Source organism: Anguilla anguilla, chromosome 8 (assembly GCF_013347855.1).
Source record: "Anguilla anguilla isolate fAngAng1 chromosome 8, fAngAng1.pri, whole genome shotgun sequence".
Taxonomy (NCBI): Eukaryota; Metazoa; Chordata; class Actinopteri; order Anguilliformes; family Anguillidae; genus Anguilla; species Anguilla anguilla.
Genome location: NC_049208.1, coordinates 39,026,288 through 39,050,405, shown reverse-complemented (window position 1 = coordinate 39,050,405; position 24,118 = coordinate 39,026,288). Strand labels below are relative to the sequence as shown.

The following is a 24,118-nucleotide window of genomic DNA, read 5'->3' as shown; positions in this document are numbered from 1 at the left end:
TTGTTGCCACTGCTTAGTATTGATTTCTACCATAGGTACATTTCTCATATGACAATGTAGGGCTGTAGGGAGAAGTGAGCATCTGTCTGAAAAATTTAAATGACAGGCAAACAACTGCCCGCCACTGTGTCTGTGAATAGTTTATTAATAATAGCAGTAGGATTTCAACTGTTTTCATTTCATGTTATCAATGTGAAATACTAATCCAAGGAAGAAACAGCAACAGTTTTCATAATCATTGCTTATTCGGTTAAAATTGCAACATCGTAAAAACGGCTCAAAGGATTTCTGGTTTGCAAAGCCAGGTTTTCTCTGAATATCACACTTTGTTAAAGCTCATCACAGAATGATCTTTTTTTTATCTATTAAAACTTCCCACCAAATCCTGGATATTTCAATGTCAATATGATCAAACCTGATTTCAAGTAGTCGGTAATTTTTAATATATGAACATGACAGTATCATCACTTTTAGTCAGTACTTTGTTTTAAGACATTAACATCACAATATCATCATTTCCTGGCGGCTAATCCATGGGATAATGTATTTCAGCTGCAGGCTGAGTAAAGCTCACACTGACATTGAGCTTGAGGAAAGTTCAGGTACAGCTTGTGCTGCCAGAATATTGGTGCTGGTGTGCACTGAGACTTAAAAATTAGAAGCCTTCAGAGAATCTATAATGTGAAAATGAATTGCTTTTTCTTCTTATTCCTTCATGAATGATGCTATTGTTACAAGAGAAAAACATGTTTGGAAAACTTGAGTTTTCCTGAAGAAACTGCCCTTAAAACAAGAATCCTCTGAAGAAAAGTCTTACATATAGTAATTTAATAAATTGTATTTTTTTCACATTTCATTGTTTAAAATGGTCTATATTTATATATTACGAATGTTAACTTGCACTTACCAGAAATATAACTATAACACAAATATACCATAACTATATAAATATGACAAGATGGCAATAATGTTACACTGAAGCATATCAGATTACAATTTGGTTTTCATGTAAACATGACAAAAAAGACTTTTGAAGATAAAAATAAAACTTTGAAATTATACTTACAGGGTTTTTTTCCACAACTTTAGGGTTGTTCACAACGGCAATGAGGTTCACAATGGTAAAAGCGGAGTTCAGTACATAGGAGCAAAACAAATTCTTGTGCAGTGTAATCCTTTGACAACTAAGGCTCCTGGAACACAGAGACAATTCAGAATGGGGTGAACATATGAGACCACTGTAGCCCCTACGGCAAATAACACATGCTAATATCATACGTATCTGTGTATGTTTTAAAATGGAATATTTTGATACAAGCTCTGGCTTTGAAGATGACAAACGCACTCGGAAACTTGATTGTTAAGCTCATTGCGACCATTTGCCCACATAATAATGAATAAGTTCTATTTTGGTAAACTATCATCAACCATAATTAAACTTAATTAAATTACTGCACTATTTGATCTGGGAAAGTAATCAAGCTGTTAGTCATACAAAATAAAGATAGAAAAAGTAGAAAATATACTACAATATACTTAATTTTTTATTGTACATATTCTAAACATAACACAGTAGCATAAAGAATTCTAAAACAATACTTTAAACTTAAATAATTTTCAAATGTAATTTGTCATCATTGATTTGATAATGAATCCATCATTAAATCCGAGAGACACTTGTGGATACCCATGTGCATTTTATTTATTAAGTACCATGGAACAACACAAATAATTTGCACAGCAAAAGTATTTGTAAAGTATAAGCAAAACATCTTCCTAAACTTAGTTTAAAGGGTATGGGATATGGAAGAATCAGTTTGCTGTGTTGTTACATGGTTCAAAAGTAGTTCACCTCATACTAATAGAAACTTTTGGAACTGTAAATGTATAATTACACTTAAGCTCTAAATCCCAATTAGTTTGCATCTCTGTTCAGACCATGTGCAGGTTACTAATCTAGCAACTAATCTAAGGACTAGATTTACTAAGCAGTGGGGAATATGACTATTTACATGTAAATGCTGAAAAAGTAATCTTGTATGACAGTGAGGACAACTGTAACACATATTGACAAGACTTGTGGAACTGCATTTTTTTGTTTTTTTGACATATTAATTTGTCTGGAATAAACTACAATCTATAAGGCTTGAATACTGTAATCTCTCTGACTTTGAATGTAATTTTGTATGTAATGGTTTGGATTCCATCTGCAGGGTAAAACTTAAATAACATTAAAGTAGGCCTGAAATTTAAAATGCGAGAATGCAAGGACAATCTTACTGGTGCAAATCACAAGCACCGAATGTTCTGAAATCTTCTCATAAATAAGTAAAGCATTTGTGTGAAGTTTTGAACAACACTTGCATGCTGTCTTTCCGAGATTCTCTCAAACAAACATACCCAGACTCTGAGAATAGACAAAATATCTAAGCAAGATGACTGGGATAACACTGGAAAAATTCTATCTAGAATATTTTTACCTGATACTCCTAGCTACCATAAATAAAAGGATATTACAGGTCCAAATACCACTGTAAACTTCACATCTGGAAGCAATAACGCAACATTGAGTCTTTGACATTTAAAGAGATCAGGATATAAATACCTCACTGTGATAATAAAATATGCTCTTTGAAATATGGTCATTTCTTGGCTTTAATTATGTATAGTAATTAAAGCCAAGAAATAATATAGTGTCCATACTTACATACTTTTTAATCAAATGATTCATATGTGGTTAAAGAGCAGATCATCTTCTTTTATTTAAGGGTATTTTATTACATGGTTTCCCATGCAGAAATAAATGTCATTTTTATACGTAACCCCCCCCCCCCCCACCCCACCCCCACAAAAATTATGGCACCCTGAAATGGGGGAGGGGTCTATGTATAAAAAGCGCTGTCATTTCTACATGGTGAAAATACCCTTTAATAAAAGCTGCAAATCTTATTGATTTGGTTCTGTACTCCACTATTTATGAATTGTAATCAGACAATGCACATATGGTTGAAGTGCACATTCTCAGCTTTTATTTAAAAATATTCATTATTGTAATATGACTTTTTTTGTCCTATCTTGTTATGCTCATTTCCAAGATTACTGATATTTAGTTTGTAACATCCTTACAAGGTTTTGCCCTGAGTTATTTTCAAATTTATTTTTTCATATTTAACACAAATTTGATAAAGCGCAATTTTGATGTGCCAAACTTGCATTACTGATAGCAATATATTCATGGTAATTTTCAGTTCAGTCCTGCTAGCTGAATTTAATGACGTGCCTTGTTAAAGTGCAAAAAGAGTACACATGAAAGCACTTCCTATTTGTAGACAGCTTACAATAGTGATTAAAGGGAAATTGAATAGAACAGGCTTAGAACACAGAGGGCAGATATTATATCTACTCATTTATAATAGTATAAGATGCATTTTTGTTTTTCACATCGGCCACTATTTATCGTAAATTTAAAAATTGTAATCCTATATCTGTAATATCTGTACCTAAGTATTAATGGTACGCCAATCAAAATTGCATTTGGACCAGATTTAATCCTCAAAGATTGTAATCATTTATTGACATGAAATACAAGCAGCCATTACTTTGAACTTTTTGCTCAGTTCATCAAGTCCTGATCTACACATGCTCTGTTAATAGTTAATTGCTATTATTTAAAATGAAGGACAATGTGAATTGCAGCTATATTGATTTAGGCTATTTATCTAAATTAATCCAATCTTACAGACAGCTTTTAGGTTGCCTGCCTGACATTTCTATTAAATATGAAATATTTTGCATACAGAATATTTGAAAATGAGGATAAATGTTCTTTAAAGCTTGATTCTACTTCATATTTTTTGTCAAATCAAATTATATACAATCAATCAAAAAAGTAGATTTTAAATGAAATGTTTGCTTTTGCTGAAAGCCTCAAAAGACACAAAATTAAATTGATCAGCCCTGACACTAACACCTGCCTGCTCTCCATCAAGGTGTATCAGCACAGATTTTTGACTGCTACAGTCCTGTATATGTCTACTGTTCTTCAAACAACATGTACTCACCACGAGGCAGCTTGCTTAAGATTCAAACCTTTTCTCAAAGAGCCCAATTAATAATCATAAAGTAGTTCTCTGTACAGTGTATTGGTAATTTAGGAGATTAAAGCCGGTATACAAACATACACTGAGCGTAACAATGTAATATCATCATCCAATCAATGATGTGAACTCAGGCACACATTTGCAATCAAAATGTCAATTTAAATCAAATTGCACATACAAATTTAATAAGGAATCTTGACAAGCAGAAAATGAGTAAGGCACAGTGCAAGTACTAATCAAAATTTGGAATTATTTCCATAATTTTGTGACATTCATACATAACACAACAGGCCAATTATTTTTCCAAACATTCATATGCATTTCAAGTTCAAAGTACTGTGCATTCAACTGACATACAGTATATGCCAACAGTATGGCTACAAATATACAAAACAATAAGTAATAAAAAAAAAAATGGTACCATGTTTAAAACTACACTATTGCACAATATTCTGTTTCTTGCTTAGTTTATTGGTTTTCTTCTGGAATGAGAGTGTCAGATTTGTAATATTGTCTGGTACTTTTTTATCATACCATTTTCCATAACACTTAAGCAACATTTTGGATACAAAAAGGTAAAAATCCTCAGTTACCTGAAGTAAAAGAATATCGCCAGAGAAATCAGCAGGGATGCAATGGACAAAGCATGGCCCACAATGGCCATATAGTAGAGTATGTATGCCATCTGTAACACACACATTACCTTTATTTAGAATACATTCTCAATTTTTCTGACATTTTTGTAACATACAAAACATGTAATGACTTTTATAACTTATTTAAAGACCCATCCCATTACTGCAACATCCTCTGTCATTCAGAACACTGCCAAAATAGCACGCATGTCTTCCACAATGGGTGTAGCCAGCCCCTGTTTCACTCCGCAGTCCACCAGCTGAGCCGTGCAGTCGTATTTACGCAGCCGGGTGCAAGCAGACTGTAGGTGCGTACTCCACCACAGGGGTCACTGTTGCAAAATAAGGAGGAGAGTATCCGCTCTGCCTGAATTATGCACCAGCCCTGCAAGGCTGCTGGCCAAAGTCAGCGCAGGAGTGAATTCTGGGATGCAGGAGGTATGCCCTGAGGCAAGTGACTTAGCGGGGTATCACCACCCAACGGCCCCATACATTTTCAGTTTATGACATGTGCTCTGTATCTGCATGTCATGTAACTATAAATGATGTGCCACAATGTGCAGATTGCATTTGCATTTTAATGAAAAAATGTGCCTATGCTTTCTCAAGTTGGGCCACAGCCATGCGCCTGTCCATTGTATTACTCATAAACACATAATCAGCTATTTTACAGTTTAATGAGAATTTCCATTTCAACATCTGCAACAAATTTAGGGTAACTGAGATCAACTCAACATGAGATAATCATACAATAACAACATGACCTTCCCAAGGGGCTCAGGGAACCAAATGCATTGAATTAAGCATGTCTGAATATGCTATTCCAATTTAAATGTTCATATAACAGGGGTTTCCAACCTTTTCTGATCCAGGGATCCCCACACAGGATCCCCACAATCGTCTTCAACCGCAACTGCATTCATGAGCGAACCCCACTACCAATTTGGGAGCGGGTAGACATCCACAGTTCTCCTCTGAAACATGTTGTGTCGCCATCTGCTTCTTGTCACACTGCAGACAGCTCACACAGAGTGAAGAGGAAGACCGTTCATATGTGGCTTTAGCATGCAGTCCACGGACGTCTCTAACCAAGTGAACCGTCCCAGACCCTAGGCGCTGCAATCGGCAACTGTGTGTCACCCTATTTCATCAGTATCCTTTAATATATATATATATATTTATAGCCACGTGACCCACAGATACAGAGAACATGTCATAAACTGAAAATGTATGGGGCCGTTGGGTGGTGATACCCAGCTAAGTCACTTGCTCTCAGTGCATGCCTCCTGCATCCCAGAATTCACTCCTGCGCTGACTTTGGCCAGCAGCCTTGCAGGACGGGTGCATAATTACCCGCAGCAGCACTCAGGCAGAGTGGATTCTCTCCTCTTTATTTTGCAACAGTGACCCCTGTGGTGGAGTACGCACCTGCAGTCATCTTGCACCCGGCTGCGTAAGGACGACTGCGCGGCTCAGCTGGTGGACTGCGGAGTGAAACAGGGACTACCGACACCCATTGTGGAGCACAAGAGTGCTATTTTGGATGTTGCAATTGATGGATGGTTCTTCAAATAAGTAGGAAAATAAGCTAGAAAATATGTTCTATAAGAAATGAATATGTGGTTTTGGGCAAGAGTCATTCTGAAATGCCTTACCTTTAATTTGTCTGGCGTGTAGGCAGTGCAGAGTGTGTAGTTGGACCATGTTCTGTTAGTCTCAGGGTGTCGGAACCAATTACCTGATTCATCACAATATTTAGTGGCTTTTTCTGAAACAAAAAAAATTCAAGATGAGCCCGATTCAGATCCAGTTATCCAGCACATGTAAGCAAAAATTACTTAAAAAAAAATACACAACAGTTTTCATTCATTTAAATTCATGTAAAAGTAACAGTTGCTGAAATTTGAAACTCAAATTTGAGAACAAAGCTGACTGCAATCAGACTGAAATTAGCTCAGCAGAAATGCGTTATAGCAGCTGATGCATTAAATACTTCGCTAAATAAACATCCAAGGGTCATTGAAAGTAGATGGCAACCCTCACCCGTGGAGTCAAAATCAGCAAAGTAATTGGGGCAGTTCTGGTACGCGTACGTCCCTGCTGGCGTGTCGTCCCAACATAGCCATCCGTCCCAGGTCCGATTACAGTATGGACCTTAAGGAACGCAAAAATAACCAAAATCAAACATTATAGTCATAAGCAAACATCACAATACCATATATACTGTATCGATCGCATATGCTGTATGACACACAACCAGAAACTTATGTAACTACATCCCATTATATCATCATACCTTTAATGCTATGAAAGAAGAGTTACAGTGTGAGTGAATGACTGTTCCTCATTCAAAAGTGCATTGTACCTCTGACACACACACACACACACACACACACACACACACACACTGTGGAAACAAAAAGACACAAGCACGTTATTGCGAGTTACTATTTAAATACAAATTTCAGATGCAGTGCAAGAAATAAGTCTCTCAGATTTCTTGCAGTTTCTCTCTGATTTCCCAAAGTGCACATTCGTACCGGAAGTTATAGAGATTTGTAAAAACAAACAGAAAACTAATCTATGGAACCAAACTGTAATCAGTAAGCTGGTAGGATTTATGAAGCATGAACAGCAAATTCACCATCCTAGGGAGGTTTTTTTTTAACCCTTCCGCAAAGACATTTTCCCGTAAATCTACGTTTCCAAATAAACGTTATTTTATTTCCAGTGATCCCTCGATTCAAACAAACTATTCAGCTCTTCAGTTGAACTGTGGGTCAAAGCTGTGACTGCATGTTGATTGAATCCAGGGCTTTCGGCTCTGTAACCCTAGGCCAGCATTGTGACTTTATGAGCCAGAGCCATATAACAGGTTTATCTACAACCCACGTAAAGATAATGCATGGAGCCTTTAGCGAAATGCTTAAATAGTAACCTTTTGCTGAGGAGGTTCTGTTAGTTGGTACTTAGTGAGAGAGATTTTCTTTCTCATGTGATTAAAGATAGCATTCGTTTTTGTAGCAGATGGGAAGCTAACCTGTTAACCGTGACCGTTTCATTCACAAAGCACGAATGAATTTTTTTTTAACCATTCTTGTCACATAGATAAACTTAAATTAAGACGGACTGTGCTCAGTCTGCAGTTGTTTCCCTGAATTGATTATATCAACTGTGTGATGTATTGCTGATTTAAATATAAGAAATCACTCAGGCTGAGATCTTGAAAAATTGGACTGCATTTTTCAGCTGAGAACGAAAGACAGAGTAAATCTCTTTCACACAACCCATAAAGAGACCCTGTACAGAGAAGAAGGTTTTAGCCATTACAATGTTTATTAAGCTGGCTCACCAGTTAGCATAAATAGCAAATATCACGTTATCTTTCGGAATGTTCGCTTATGGATATTTAACACAAACCCATGTGTCCATACTCGGAAACGTTAAGACGAGAATGGACATGCTACGGTGTCCATATGCACCACAGGGTTAGAGAAATGTAAGCAATAGAGATCTGTTTTTTAAAGGAGAGCAGGCAGGCCTGCCCTCCTTTTGTGTTTTTGCATTATTCTGACAGGGAGAAAGCATTGAGGGTAACAGACAGTGAAGGGAACGACAGCTCAGGAGGTGCCACGGGAGGGATCAAACTACTGCCAACACCGGGGGGGGGAATATCTCAAGAGTCAAACACGCAATGAACTGCGCAACACATCTCAACAAACTTCTTTTTATTGAGGTGAATGCAAGGTCCCTGTGAATGCAGTCTACACTGAGTCATGTATGTTTGTAAACAGGGAAAGCATTAAATTGTTAACACGGATGACGTGTACAGGCAGTACTTTCATTCATTTTGAGAAAAGCTTAGCTGCAGGTGGCCAGCAGGACGTACGCTCCCGAAGGTGGGGCAAAACCAAGGGTGGGGGCATGTACTGTAAGACACGGTTGTCCCCGGAAGCCCAAATGTAAGGCTTCAATAAAGCTGAAAGACCTGCGAGGCCACTGGCGTGGGTGAGTGCTGTCTACAAGTCACTCACTCCCAGCTGTGACCTTCCAGGTTTGCACAATTTCATTAAAACAACACAACTGCTAGAGACAAACATTTATCCAATTTCTGGGAACAAAGTTTAATTCAAGAACTGAACAAACGCTGTTGGCCCACTGCTGTGACTGAGTGCTTCCACCTCCGTGTGCGCAGAGAGATATTCACATTTGGCTGGAAGCAGTGCTGAAGCTGAAGTGGTGCTTGAGCTTCATGCAATCTTTATTCGGCCTTTGATTCCACTGAATTGCGACACGTTTACAATTCACTCCATTTTCATTCACACAGTAAAATAAATTAATTGATATTATTGCCACCCATACAGACAGTTTGCAGACATTTAATTTAAGGACACAATAACAAGATCAATAACTTTCACGAGAGGGATTTCATAGGAAATGTTATTCTCATAAAACGGGAATTGCAGCTCAGTAAATTCACTATGTTTAGATCGTTTTGGTCGCAGATCCCATAGCTACAACAGGCAGAAAACGACAACAGGGAATACAGTGTTTCTGATTTGTGACCATATTGGGATTTCATTATGATAATCTCTCACTCACAAATGTTTAATCCCAATAATCTACCTGCTATAAAATGCTATTTACTTGAATGGCCTGTGGTGCAACTGAGAAGAACACAAACACTAGCTTACCTGTTTTGTTGTAAGGCGGATCTCTGTTCATTTTTTCAAAGCATTTATATTGACCGTCAATAATCTTTTTCCTTTCCTCGGCCTTCTGCGTGACAACAGGACTGACGAGTGCTTCAATTGTGGGTTCAGCGATGGCTTCAGAAGAACTGTGAGTCACTGTCTGTGGGGGAAATCAGGGAAATATTCAGCTGCTACGCAACATTTCTCATTTATTCAGCTTGATATAGGCAAAGGAATATGTAAGTTATCACACAATGTTATTTAGTGTAGTTTGCAAAAATTATTCATGTCTATGTGCAAAAGTGACACAGTATTAAATATGTTTTTGAAGGTTATGGATGGTAGTCACCCATTTACACACATAAACAAACACAAATTAGGTTCTCAGCAATGATGCACAAAACGTGCATGCACCGTGTGCCTCAATAATGGCCACTTAATGCATCAATAACAACGAATAATTCAGTTACCTTTAATTTATCCTTGGAGATGACAATACAGTTGGACCAGGTTACATTAAAGGCAGAATGTTGAAGCCAATTGCCTGCTTCGTCACAATATTTAGTCACTTTTTCTGTAAAGAAATGTATTCAACTTATTAAGACTCATGATAGTAACACTGGCAAGCATTCCTGTAAAAAGCAGCTTCACCACACTGCACATGTATTTCATTTCAAGATTCCTCATATGGTTTTAGGATTTTTCTGGATTGTGCTTTCATACAACATTTTATAGATGTTTTTATATTCGATGTTGGAAATATGGAAAATAACACAAAAAAGACAGTGTGATACATCATATCATTGAAGATAATTAAGAACAAATCTCCTTGGACAGCTGACTCAGAAGTGGACAGCATTCAAAACAGTGGCTCTGGGCATTCTTTCAATAAATTCTTCTTATGGTTCTTGTATAGTTCTGTGTGTGTGTGTGTGTGTGATAGTCTGTGGTGTGAAAGAGAAGAGATGGAGTTTTCTCTGTCTCTTCTCTCTCATACCACACACACACACACAGCATATGTATATAGTGAGCTCCATAATGTTTGGTACAAAGACATATTTTCCTTGGTTTGGCTCTGCACTCCACAATTATACGTTTGTAATCAAACAATTCATAAGTATTAAAGTGCCCATTCTCAGCTTTCATCCGAAACCCATAGTCTGTATCCCATAGACATCACCGTGTGTTGTGTATCTTCTCTGGTGATGCTTTGCCAGTGACTGACTTGGCCAGTCCAGAATATTCCAGTTTTTGCCTTTGAAAACCTCCTTTGTTGCTTTAGCAGTATGTTTTGGATCATTGTCTTGCTGTAGGATTAAGCACCGGCCAATGAGTTTGGAGCCATTTGCTTGAAGTTTAGAGCAGATAAAATGTTTCTGTACGCTTTCAATATTAATTCTGCTGCTGCTATCAGCAGTTACAGCATCAATGATGACAAGTGAGCCAGTACCGGTGGCAGCCATACGTGCATAAACCATAACACCCCCACCACCATGTTTCATAGATGAGGGGGTTGCTTTTGATCTTGGGCAGTTCCTTTTAGCCTCTGTACTTTGCTTTTGCTATCACTCTGATAAAAGTGAATGTTGGTCTCATCTGTCTACACAACCTTTTCCAGAACTCTTTTAGGTACTTCTTGGCAAGCTGTAACCTGGCCATCATGTTTTCTGTGGCTAACTAGTGGTTTGCCTCTGTGGTTCTGTGCTTGAAATCTACAGATAGTAGTCACTGAGGCATCCATGCCTACCTCCAGAAGAGTGTTTCTGATCTGTTGGACCGGTTTATGTTGGGTTTTTTTTCCCATTATGGCACAAATGTTTCAGTCATTAACTGTCTATCTTAGTCTACCAGGTCTTGAGCTCACCAGTGCTATTTTCTTCTTAATGATGTTGCAAACAGTTGATTTTTGTAAGCCTAAGATTGGCCTTTGTTTCTGACAGCATTTGTATTCTTTCTCATAATGGAATTCCTTGACTTTCATTGGCACAGCTCTGGTCCTCATATCGACAGATGCCAATAACAGACTCCAAAGCCTGGAATAAAGACTAGATACAGAAAGCTCTCGTAAACTTGCACTACGGCAGCATTTGAACGCACTTGTCTAATCAGAAACACCTGAGAAGCCATTTGTCCCAAACATTATGCTGCTAATGTTTCTCTGGAAGTTAACAAATTGTTTGGACCTCTAAATAAATCTGACCAGCTTCACTAATCACCTTTTTTCAGTTAAAAATAGAAAATGGTTCATGATTTAACCACTTTGCTTTAGAATCTGTAAATTATTCTGGTGCAGATAATTGTACTGTTTTCTCACAATAATTGACAGGACTCTCATAAATCTTACTGATGTACCCAATGATGCACCCATTTTTTAAGATATCTCACCAGTAGGGTCAAATCCGGCATAGTCAGGGCAGTTCTGACTAGCGAAGGTCCCTGCTGGGGTGTCGTCCCAACAGAACCATCCATCCCATGTCCAATTACAGTATGGACCTTTACCAAATGTAAAAGTAACCATGGTTATACGTTTTCCATGTTAAATACATATCAATATATCCAACACTAAATTTAATAAGTGTCTTAATAAAAATCAACCATCATCTAATCAATATCAAGCCACCCCTAGCCATTCTCCCCCACGCCCCAAAATTAAGCTCTATCTACAACTCCCGTCACCCATGCACAGGATTAAAGTATAATTCTTTACATGTTACATGCCTGAACATGTCTTAACTGATAAAGAGTCTGTTACTTATATCTGGCTTTGACAGACTTTTTTTGTGAATCCCATGTAATATGATAAAATGCCCTCTTCTGCAACCATATTTTGACAATAAATTCTGTTACATTTTACTTGGGTTCATTATGAACATATTTAAAATGTAATTAAGCAATTCATTTATCTCAACCATCAGTCATTTACCTGTTTTGTTGTAGGGCTGAGCTCTGTTGATTTTTTCGATGCATTTATTCAGACCGTCTGGCAAGTTTTGTCTGTCTCCCTCCATCTGAGTCAGTAAAGGGTTGAGAAAGGGTTCTACGCTGGCTTCCGTTTTAGTGTCTGATGCCCCATGAGTATATCCGCCCTGTAAAAGTAAAGTCACTTTATTTTCCACAAAAAAGATGTCTAATCATAGCCTCATTATGTGTACTGGACCCTGCTAAACCCGCGGAAGTAATGTATAATGACCTTCACACGATGCTCTATGTTTTGTTAAAAACGTTATTAACTAATTTCTCAGTGTTTTATGAGACACAACGCCTTTGTTTAATTTTATAATGCTATCAAATGTAAGTCAGGGATACGTTTTAGTAGCACACAAGGGCCAAACCAAATAGAACCAAAGAAAGAAACAGAACAAATACTGACAATTTGAATTGAATACTATACAAGTTATTATTTTCATTCATTGGGTTTCATTCAAAGCAGTGTTTCATTGCTTTGATTAGCATGTACAATCAAAAACCCAGCCTCATTATTAGAATTCTTATTTATTTATTTACCAGACACTCTTATCCAGTGTAACCAGAAAGGCCATGAAGGCAGGACATATAAGTGTAAATCATAAGAAATTAAAAGGCAAATAGATACAGAAACGGAAATAACACAATGAGCAAGAGTAAAGCATAGTCAATGCTCTGGGAATAGCATGCAACCAACTTGAGCATTTATTTATTTATTATTGAATAACTGTTTAGATTAAGTGTCAAGTTATAGAATTTAGCACTTCCAGAAGCTATATAAGTGCACTTAATTAGAGTACAAACATATTTCAAAGGTGTAAAACAATCAAAAGAGGATATATTGTACTAATAATCACAATACTGATGACATGTTTCAGAATACCTTCACATCTGTTACAAAAAGAATTTGCAGTAATTCTCTTAGGTGGTAAATGATGTTCTTTACTTAAATTTCACATAAGCCATGTTACTGATTTCCTATGTTTATTTTTATATGCAGTGCATGCAATTATTTTCAATAGGTGAACCAGAAACACATTCTATTTTGTTCATTGTTATTTGAATTTAAAAAAAAAAGTGTCTCAGGCACAAAATTTTTGTATGCATATTTTGCATTTCAGCACATTATATATATCATCCATTTCAGCTTTTGAGCTTTCAATTTTCACTCATTTCTTCAATCGGGCACTCTAACTCTCTTGCTCATGGCTGCACAGCTGTGTGCACATTTAACGGCAGGATTTAAACACAGAAAATCTATTTCTGGCAGTAGAACAAGCCACTCAGATCAACATAACAATGTAAATCCTTTTTAGAGTGATAAGTCCAAGGAAACTTTTTTCCTGAGCGGAGAAGCTAGCTGCAGCACACACATACACAATATTGCAGGACCGACATTATTTATGGCACCGGCTTAACTGGCTCGTAAATTTGCCAGTATTTCTTTCATCCTATGGCTCACAGACAAACCCTCTGAGTGTCCATTTAGAGTACATTCTTGCTGGATGTTATCATTTTCATCAAAAAACCCTTCACCTGCTCTGTGGGTTTTCAAAAACTAGATTTCCACGGCCTTAACCAAGTTAATGTGCTCTGTATTAAAGCTGTGCACAGTAATGACTTGCATTACCTCCACTTAAATGACTTAAGTCTCATTCACAGTTATGTGATGCTTGATAAATAGCACCAAAAGGTAACAATGAAAGTATATGAACACATCTGTCATTATTTAATACAAAAATTATTCACAATAACTAGATTAATAAATGAATTCAGTCAATGTGCCTTCAAAATATAAATGAGTAATATTGCACTTTTTACTCATAAAGGTGTACTGCTTTGAAGAAGCTCTTTTTTAAAATATCAAGTATTTTGCTATTGATGGAGCTGCTTTAAAATCTTCCCAAAGCCGACAAAGATACTGCCCTTTTCAAACTCATGTGGAGGAAATGAAGATTCAAATTACACTGGGTGAGCAAATAGCATTTTTTACCCCCTAATTTTTCATTTCACATTAATATCAACATTAGCATCAATACAATAGCTCCAGAGAGAATCCCCCGAAGGTCCTTTTCATAAGCACTGGCCCATATTCACAAAGCTTCGCAGTGTGAGTGCTGATCTGGGGTCAGTGACCAGGAACACTTGTCTTTCTGACCTTATTCAAATGAAAAGACTGAAGCTGACTGTAGATCAGTACTCACACTTCAGATTGTGTGAATAAGGAGCAGTGCCTTGGCTTTCATATACATATACATATATATGTATATATATATATATATATATATATACATATACACAATCACTAGATCAGTGTGCACTTTTTATTTTCCTGATGGCACACAATTCTTACTTGACATTTTATGCATTCAAAATGACACACAACAACAGTCTTTCCTCTGTTAATTTCACAATTTTGACTCCAAGAACGGAATACCGATGTCTCATGTAGCAGTTTAGCAGCCGTACATATGATGTCACTCCAAGCATTGAAGTAAATGACGTCATACATACGACCACTAGGCCACCACGCATTTCAGCCTACAGGTAAAAATCATCCAGTGTTAAAAACAAAAGGATTCCATTTGGGTTATTTTTCTTTTTTAGTTGACTCCTGATCAAGTTGAATCATCATCCTTTTGTTAAAAAAGAATCTCAGTAAAATACATTTTTATACACCTGACTAGTAAGCACGTTGAATAAATTCCTACAAATCCCTTGTTCGACAATTGCATATGTAACATATATTTAATTAAATTGCATTTAATACAATTTTCTATTATTAACAACATGCAAAAAAAGAGTATTGCATGACATTAAAACATTAAACATTAAAGACATTTTTTTATGCAGTGAGAATAAACACAACATGGTCACACATCACATCACACTATACACACTCGTATCAGTTCAATCAGCATTTGCCCTTGCCACATTTGACAGCTTTGACATGACAATAAATACAAGCATTTCTCTTTTCATCACAAAAACATTTAGCATTTACACCAGACTTAAGGCTGAAAACTCCTGTTAATTAAATCCAAGCTATTGTTATGCATTCTTTTTCTAACATACGCAAGACAGTATCATGGGAAAGTGCTTGTGAAGGTTGATGTGCTTAGACCCTTTCATTTGGACCCTTTTCTGTTGGTTTACAATGATGCTTGGACTGACAGCTGACAAAAAAAGGCTTTCTCAGTTTTTCCATTGTTCAGACGTATTTGTAGAACATAGGCAAGTGCCACGATAATTTAATCATTTTAGTCGAGGAATCATTAATTTAATGAATTTCTCAATGCATAAACTAATTCATTAGCCAACTAGCACTCAAATACATTATTAAATTGAATTTAGTTGTATTGAAAATAATAGGCTACTTCTAAAAAGCATGGAATGCTTGCAATAGCCACTGACATGTTAGATATTTCTGTTCTGTTCAGTAGTCTGCTGCTAAAAAAACGGGACCTCCTGCTAGTGGGCAGAATTCTGGCTGGAAGTTCATTTCAAACTTTGTGGCTGCAAGCTACTGACTTGAACTAAACCTGCATCATCCACCCATCTTATGGCTGAGAGACCTTCAGCCTTTTTCCAGCTCAACCATGCTTTTAATTGCCAAACTGAACTCATTAACGGCTCAGTGGACGACATCATATACATCTTTTTTTTCCCTCAACGTGTTTTGACCATGCAGAATAAAATGTCGTTTGACCGTTTAGGAGTCTGCACATATAGGGGATTGGTGATCTCCTGTATCTCTCAGTTCGACATCTTGGGATGGCTAGTTTGTTTGAGTTCCTTGTCTGGCGACCTGTGAGCTCCTCCCTGAGGGGGGGTAGCCAGTCTCTGAAGTTGGACTTTAGCAGCTTTCTGGCAAAGCCAAGACAGAGTTGAGTGCGTCTCTCTGATAGAGTTGCGTATACTGTAACACAGCATCTTTGAGGTTTATTAAATTATAACAGATACAGCTAATTTCCACACTGTACTATTGTTAATGTGCATTATGCACACCACACAAAACCAAGATATTAGATTACAAAATACAGTAAACAAAATACCATTTAACGCAGTAGACTTACCAGCATTAATGATATCAGAAACCAGGGCACATTTTTTAATTCCATTTTGACTGATCCTGAGGTAATCTGAAAAAGAAAACAGAGTCACTATGCTTTTAAGACCTATAAAAATTTTATTTATATTTATTAATACAGCATATGGATCATAAAGCATAACCCATAATACAGCTTAGACACCAGATTCCAAATGAACATCAGATCATTTCTGCTGGGGACACACAGCAGGTTTGTTTGTCTGTATTATTGTACAGTGGGGGGCATCATAATTTATCATTCTGAGATCAAACTACATTCCATGGTAAAATGAATTACAATTCCCACATATCTCTTTAGCCTTGAAATTTGACTTTTAGAAGCTGTTTGTTTCTCTGTGAAACTCAAATTGCTTTTTGCCAGTTTACATTCGCATAGCACTACAGTCTCAACAAGCGACAGAACACATGACTAAACACAAAAGAAAGCCAGGGGACCATTGGCCCCTTCAACTCTGAAACTGAAGCTCCGTCTCTTGAATTTCAAATACTCAATAAGTTTAATGCTTGACAGTAAAAGGATCTCACATTGTGCCGGTGAATTTATTCTCACCACAGGCCGGACCAAAAAAAAAAAAAGAGTTGGTCACCCAAAATTTGTCAAGGGGAACAATGACCACAATAAGTGTCAAATTTGCGGCACTAGCTGAAAGAAATCCTCTCTGAAATTCATCTTACATGAACTTTAACATAGGAAATGTTTAGAACTAGCAGCCACGGATAGCCATTGGGGGTTCTTTCAAATAATTAAAATTTTTATGAAACTGAATTTACATTCTTATGAGTTCCTGCCTCTGGCCACTGTAGGATACAGTTTGGTCTAAGGACATAAGTCCCATTAAAAGCTGGAGATTATAGGTAGCAAGGGCACAGTAAGAAACAAGGAAGTCACATGCTAAATGTCAGTCAGCCTCAAATGGAGATGATGGTTCAAACACAATGGGCCTAATAACAAGGGCCACACAAAGAAGAAAAATTGGAAAAGACATTTCAACTGATTTCAGTCTTTTTCAGTTTGTTTATTTGTTTGTATATCCCCATTAGCTGTTGTACAGCAAGTACTTTTCTAGGGGTCAATATAAAACCAAACAAAAACTCACTGAAACTCAAAAACTCAATGAAGGACAGTTCAGATTCTGTCAAGTATGTGTCATTTGAACTGAAATAGCTTCTGTCCTGATGGTGTTTAACGACTGTTTTAGAGTGAGGGTATTTGAGCCACAACCACCTCAGAGTCTCCTCACCTCAACAACAGCCAAACATCAGGCACGGTCAACAGCAGAGGTTCCTCAGCGAGCGACTGGACTATGACACAACCTAGTGAGACACGTTTGTCTATGCTGCCAGTCTCAACAAATCCATATATGGAGCAGGTTTGGCTGAACCACCCAGTAAATGTTGTCTCACGGTTTCTGTGCCAGCCTGAATTCTTTGAAAGCTGCTAGTGGTATGGGAAAATCCAGCTGGTCATCAGAGAGATGACTGCCATGTCCACCACACAGAGGGAGTCTGGATCACAGTATACACACATCAGGACCAGGAACAGGTAAGGAATGCTCCAAAACATCCTGGAAAGCCTGAGCACCCAGACATCTGGGAACCATCTGCAGCGGATTGGGCTGGGTGCTTTTTTGGTCCAGAACATAGTCTTTTTCACCACTGGCTATTTATATCACAGTCTACCTCCCACCTGCCACTCATTTTCTGTCTCTGTCTGTTTATTGGTTCCTGGTAGAGCTCTTTTGGCTCGGCTACCCCCTATAATTCTGACAATTTTTGGGTAAAGACAAATGATCGTTCATCCATATTTACACTCTCTATTTGCGGAACCAACACACAAATTGCAAGCAGTTACAGCAAATGGGGATATAAAGCTGCAGCCAGACCAAAGAACAAAGGAATTATCCTGACTGCATCCCAGACCGCGATCTTTACAAATGGATTTGTCGAGATAATGGTGGAATCTAGACAAATCCACTATGAAAAATATGTCATCAAGATAAATGGAATACATGTATAGAATCTTAAGATCTGTATCTATCTGTTCTGCCTTATATGCTAAGCGGAGACAGGCTTGGTTAATATTTAATGGAAGTGGTAATGAGCTAGTGAGGAGCAGAATACTGAAGTGCTGTGACATTATGCCACAGGTGGTGTAGTCCGTCACCAAACCCAGGTCTTGACTCACTGTGGTTATTAAATATCCCAAAGCACAGTAGAGGGCTTCCCACAGCTCTGGCCAAATTCCCAATCCCTAAATCTCACCGTACCACCGTTTCCTAGATTAATTGGCTGAATATATTCCTATCCCTCACTCTCATCTCATATGTGATGTGAGCTCTGGGAAGAAACTGCTATCATGGTGGGATGCTCGTACAGCTACTCACCTCATTTTTGAGATGTGTTAAATGCACGCCATGGTTCTGCTAGAGAAATGTGATCATGCTACTAACAACTACGCTTATAGAACCTAAATTTAGTTCACTGCTGCTAAAGAAGCATTTGGTAGAAAAATACACTTTTGTATCATACCTGTTTAAGACTAATTCCCCTTTCCACCGGGAAAAATCTGAGAACAATGTTTTTGTAGAGGCCAGCACGCTATACGATATATCATAGAGGAGGACTGCTATGTGCTGAAGAAGAATTTCCATCTCTGTGGCTGTCAACAGCAATGAGTGCTCATTCAGAAAGACGTCCTTAATTACAAACTTCTTATGATCAGGAACGGTCTAGAGGGGGCCCTTTGCTCTTGCTGTAATTTCCATTGAAAACATTGATAGTGCTATAAATACATTAAACACAGTGCAATAGTACATCACACAGTTTGCAGCTTACCGCGTGTCAAGTGGTGCATCTTTGCACCCCATGAAACCCTAACACTGGCTCTTCCCAAACATTGTTGCAGCTGAGCAGGTGGACTGCAGAGGGTAAAGTATCAAAGCTTCCTCTCCTAAACTGACAGAAAATGTAAGGAGAGGGGACACACCTATTGAAAATCCAAATCTGGAGAAACCAAAGTTCTTATCTTGATTGGAGAGACCACGGCACTGACTGGCTGCTGTGTAACTGAAAGATGAAGCAACCTGCCATTAAAGTATGTTTTATTTTTATGTTATTGCCTATAAAGATGAAGAAAACAGGATGTTTTACGAACATGACAGCAAAGAGCACTCACTGCAGAATTTACAATGCAGAGCCACTTCAAAGCAATAAAATAAATATTAGCCATTGTCAATATTTTACGAAGGGTAGAATATATAAGATATGGTACACAGTAAAATGCTCAGTGTTAATTGTGAGTGCTTGGTGTTAATTGCCCGGTGAGGCATTCACATTATTGCTGCCAATAATGTCAGGGTCTCCAAAAAGAAACCAGTCACTGGCAATGTTTCCAGTGTCTCCGGAAATGCATAGACCAGAATAATCCAGATAAAAATGTACACACGCAAGGCCAAGTTCTGCTACAGTAATTTTTGTAATGGTTTTTATCACAATTCAATATGCAATGCATGTTTTGTGAAAATGCTTCGTGTAAGTGCCAGTTCATAGAAAGAGTAATTCACTATTGTTCATATATTAGGTATACCTTATTTGAAAAATCATTAGACAAGCACAAATCAGGAAAGCAAACTTTTAGTAATTTACAGGTTTGTCCTTATTGCTGGAACTGAATTGACTTAATTGGTACAGTACTATGCAAAACCAAATGGTTTGTAAATTATACAGTACTATAGATTTTAATGTTCATAATATGTCATGTTCATAAATGATTAGTAATAACAAATATGAGCATAAATTAGGCTTATTTTATTTATTATTCCTCATCTCTTTTAATAAAATTATGGACAGCGGTTGCATGCAATATTATTAAGTATATGTGGCTTCAACTGATTAATTGTGTGTGACTTCATCAGACTGACTAAATGTAACTTTCAATTGTTAAAATGGGGTTGGTGATACAGCCAAGATATCATATAACATTTTTTTCAGGATATATAGATCACATAATTCATGCTATAAATCACAGTGTTTTTTTTTTCAGACCGCTTTTCTAAGACTTTTTGCAACTGTTTTTCTGAACAGTACAATGAAACTATACAATACTCTATTTATACCATTATAAGAAAATATAGATCTAAAATAAAACAAACATTGGCTGTAATATTCAAGTATTTAAAATACAAGTGAAAGAATAACGGATAATAAGACCACCCATTTCAAAATGTAACCAGCAGTCAAGTGCAATTCTGCAAAACATTAACAGCCAAAAATCAGCGTTTCTAATCAGTAAACCAGTTTCAAATAATGCGGCTTTTACTTGAGAATGAAATTAATAGCGAGACTTGAATAGCGAGAAATGAATAGTGAGACGAGACTCTGAAATAGGCTATGACTAGACCATAAATCATGCATAAATGCATTTTTTTGTCTAAATTAATATATGGAATGGCATCACGGTGCTCAGCGAAGTGAGAGAAAGATTCATGAAGAATTCGCTTCTGCAGACAGTTTCAACATTTGCATCAGTAATATTCTCCTATTGATTTGATCATCAAAAGGTTTACTCCACCCCTTTCAAACCGAATTAAATTTGAATCTGAATGGGATAGTCTGTTCTGATTGAGGTGGTGACATGAGACAATTTTATTATGAGTGTGTTGTAAAATCCGAATAGACATGGAATATGAGGCTCCATGTAAACATAACTAGCGTCAGCCATGCTGCGGTACGTTTACAAGTTAGAGGGGAATTAGAAAAGAATTCCAATCAAGTAAACCGGTATCGAATCCAGTATTGCATTTTAAAGGTACTGCCTGCCATGTATGATGCTATTGGTTCATTGGTGTGTTGACGTTTGTTAGCGATGGGATAGTGTTAGAATGCTTTGTCAGCGCAACTGTTCTGACAGAATGTACAGTAACTCGGAACCACAAGACGTCCGATCTCTCCATGAAGGCAGATCGTGGATAGATTTTAATCATTCACGACAGATCAAAGATCGTCATATCCACACCCCTGTTACAAATACTTAGTATTGCATGCATCAACTGTCCATTAGCAAATTCGAAGTTGCCAATCCGTCACAGGGCACACACCATTCACTCACACGCAACCTAAACTGCACAATTAGCAATAGTCTACACCCAACTTTTCAATATTTCCCCGTTCATGCTTTAAATCAGGTGAATTTTCTGCACTTTTCATAGGCAGATGACTCCTTCTTGCAGTTAACATTAATATATAGCCTATTTTAATATATAGCCTAAGGTTAGAAAAGACACTTGATAAGAACATTATGTTGTTTAATTGTTGCCAAGTTGATTAAAATACACTTTATGATGAGACCGTTATATAGTTTCATTTTAAAAATCAGACGATTAATGTTAATGTCTCAGCTTTTCTTTCTTTATTATCCTAATAATAGTATGAAAGACCTACTACCATCTAGTATGATTAATAAGTTTATTGTTAAATTTAACAAAATAATTATTAGTTGTTTAATGCTACTGTAGATAAATTAGAAGATGTATCGTTCTTACAATCTCCACTGTTAGACTTTATGAGTGTTAGTAATAATATGCTAATTCCCATACCGTTGTAAGCGTAGATAAACGAAAAAAAAAACAAGAAATGGTCGTCCCTGTAAAGTACCTGAACTTCATTTTACAAGCCATCTATTCTGATAACGCAGACAACAATTTTCTATGGCAAAGTGTTTCAGGAATGTTTCACTCAGATTAAAAGAGGCTGTTTTAGTGGGACAGAATACTTTTATTTTCCTCAAACTATGGGAGGAGATATGCAATGAGACTAAAACCTAAAACATTCATCTTCATTACACCAGGTCCTTCATGACGTCATGAAGGACCTAGACCCAACAGCTAAGAGCTTTACCCAGTCAATCCACGCATAGGAATTGATGGAAATATTTATCCAAATCCAAATATTAAAACTTAATATAAACAGAAAAAAAATAAACATCACATGAACTGTACGACTTTTTCATTTTTTTGAGTGCATAAAACATGAAAAATTAAATTAATTAAATAATATGAACTGTACCGCTTTTAACATTTTTTTTTTTTTTTTTGAGTGTGCGTCAATATAATAAAGGATCTATTTTACATGTTAATGAGATGGGAAGAACTCCCTGGTAATGTGTAGCTCTATAGTATCCCCCTTTGGATTCCCGCTGGAGCCATTCCAAATGTATGCCATCCACGACCTGGACCATGCTCTTGAAAGACAATGCAATTATTTGAAAGCACTCCAGAGGTCTGTATGTGAAAGCACCCTGGGCAAGCCTGTCAATTACCCCTGTTGGTCATTTGGCTCCTCTCTCTGTAGCCAAATACATCTCTCAGCACAAATCATGTGCTGACAGATACCTCTCCACAAATGTCACCACAGACCTCCTCGGTTGAGAGACATAGTTGATCCCTGCTACATGAATGTAAATGAGTTTCACAGGTTGCCTATTTTTCTGCAGTATGGAGGGTTATGATATTATGGGAAAAAACCATTGCTGCAATCTGGCAAAATGTTATATTAGCTCTCCCTCTCGCTGTCTCTGCCTCTCTCTCTCTCTCTCTCTCTCTCTCTCTCTCTCGTAAACAGTTAAACAGTGAGCTCCATAACATTTGGGACAAAGACACATTTTTTCTTGATTTGGCTCTGTACTCCGCAATTTTATATCTGTAATCAATTCACATGTGGTTAAAGTGCAGATTCTCAGATTTTATTAAAGGGTATTTTTATACATTGGGATTTCACCATGTAGAAAGCACAGCACTTCTTGTCCATTTCAGGGCACCATAATGTTTGGGACAAATGGGTTCACAAGCGGTTCTGATTAGAAAGCAGTGCTTTCTTAGTGCAGGTATAAGAGAGCTTTCAGTATCAATTCCAAACCTTAGGCTTACCTAAATCGACTGTTTGGAACAGCATTGAGAAGAAAGACAGCACTGGTGAGCTCAGATATCACAAAGCGCCTGGTAGGCTAAGAAAGACCTCTACAGTTGATGCCTGCAGAATTCTCACCAAAACAGAAAAATCCCCAAACACCTATCTGACAGATCAGAAACACTCTTTAAGGATGCAGGCGTGGATGTGTCAGTGATGACACAAACAGAACTACAGAGGCTGCGCCTCAAGATGAAAACCACTTAGCCGCAAAAACAGAGTGACAAGGTTACAGTTTACTAAGAAGTATCTAAAAGAGTTCTGGAAAAAAAAGAACTACCAAAGATCCAAAGCACCCTCCCTCATCTGTAAAACAGGGTGGTGGGGGGGAGTTGGTTTGGGCATTATTGCTGCCACAGGTACATGCTAACTGATATAGTAACTGCTGATAGCAGCAGCAGAATGAATTTTGTGTATAGAAGCATCTCATCTGCTCAAGTTCAAGCAAATTCCTCCAAACTCATTGGACGGCACTTCATCCTACAGCAAGACAACGACCCCAAACATTGTACTAAATCAACTTAAGAGTTTTTTAAAGCCGAAAACGGGAAAATTCACCAGATCTGTATCCGATTGAACGTGTGTTTCATACGCTGAAGATTTACCGTAAAGAAACTAGCCCCCAAAACAAGCAAGAGCTGAAGATGGCTG

At 37.4% G+C, this 24,118-nt stretch overlaps 1 protein-coding gene across 2 annotated transcripts in view; it reads right to left on the bottom strand.

Moving 5' to 3' along the window:
• calcr (calcitonin receptor) overlaps positions 1-24,118 on the bottom strand; it is a 71,605-nt gene that overhangs the window by 19,822 nt on the left and 27,665 nt on the right. The window contains exons 2-11 of one of the 2 annotated variants that reach the window (XM_035430693.1): positions 19,491-19,570; positions 16,470-16,535; positions 12,353-12,515; positions 11,815-11,922; positions 9,900-10,003; positions 9,430-9,589; positions 6,779-6,889; positions 6,391-6,503; positions 4,694-4,785; positions 1,067-1,193 (exon numbers count right to left, since the gene is read on the bottom strand). In XM_035430693.1, the coding sequence (XP_035286584.1) occupies positions 1,067-1,193; positions 4,694-4,785; positions 6,391-6,503; positions 6,779-6,889; positions 9,430-9,589; positions 9,900-10,003; positions 11,815-11,922; positions 12,353-12,515; positions 16,470-16,514 (1,023 nt within the window). In that variant the 5' untranslated portion in view covers positions 16,515-16,535; positions 19,491-19,570. The remainder of the gene's footprint in view (positions 1-1,066; positions 1,194-4,693; positions 4,786-6,390; positions 6,504-6,778; positions 6,890-9,429; positions 9,590-9,899; positions 10,004-11,814; positions 11,923-12,352; positions 12,516-16,469; positions 16,536-19,490; positions 19,571-24,118) is intronic. The other variant, XM_035430692.1, reaches the window with a different exon arrangement.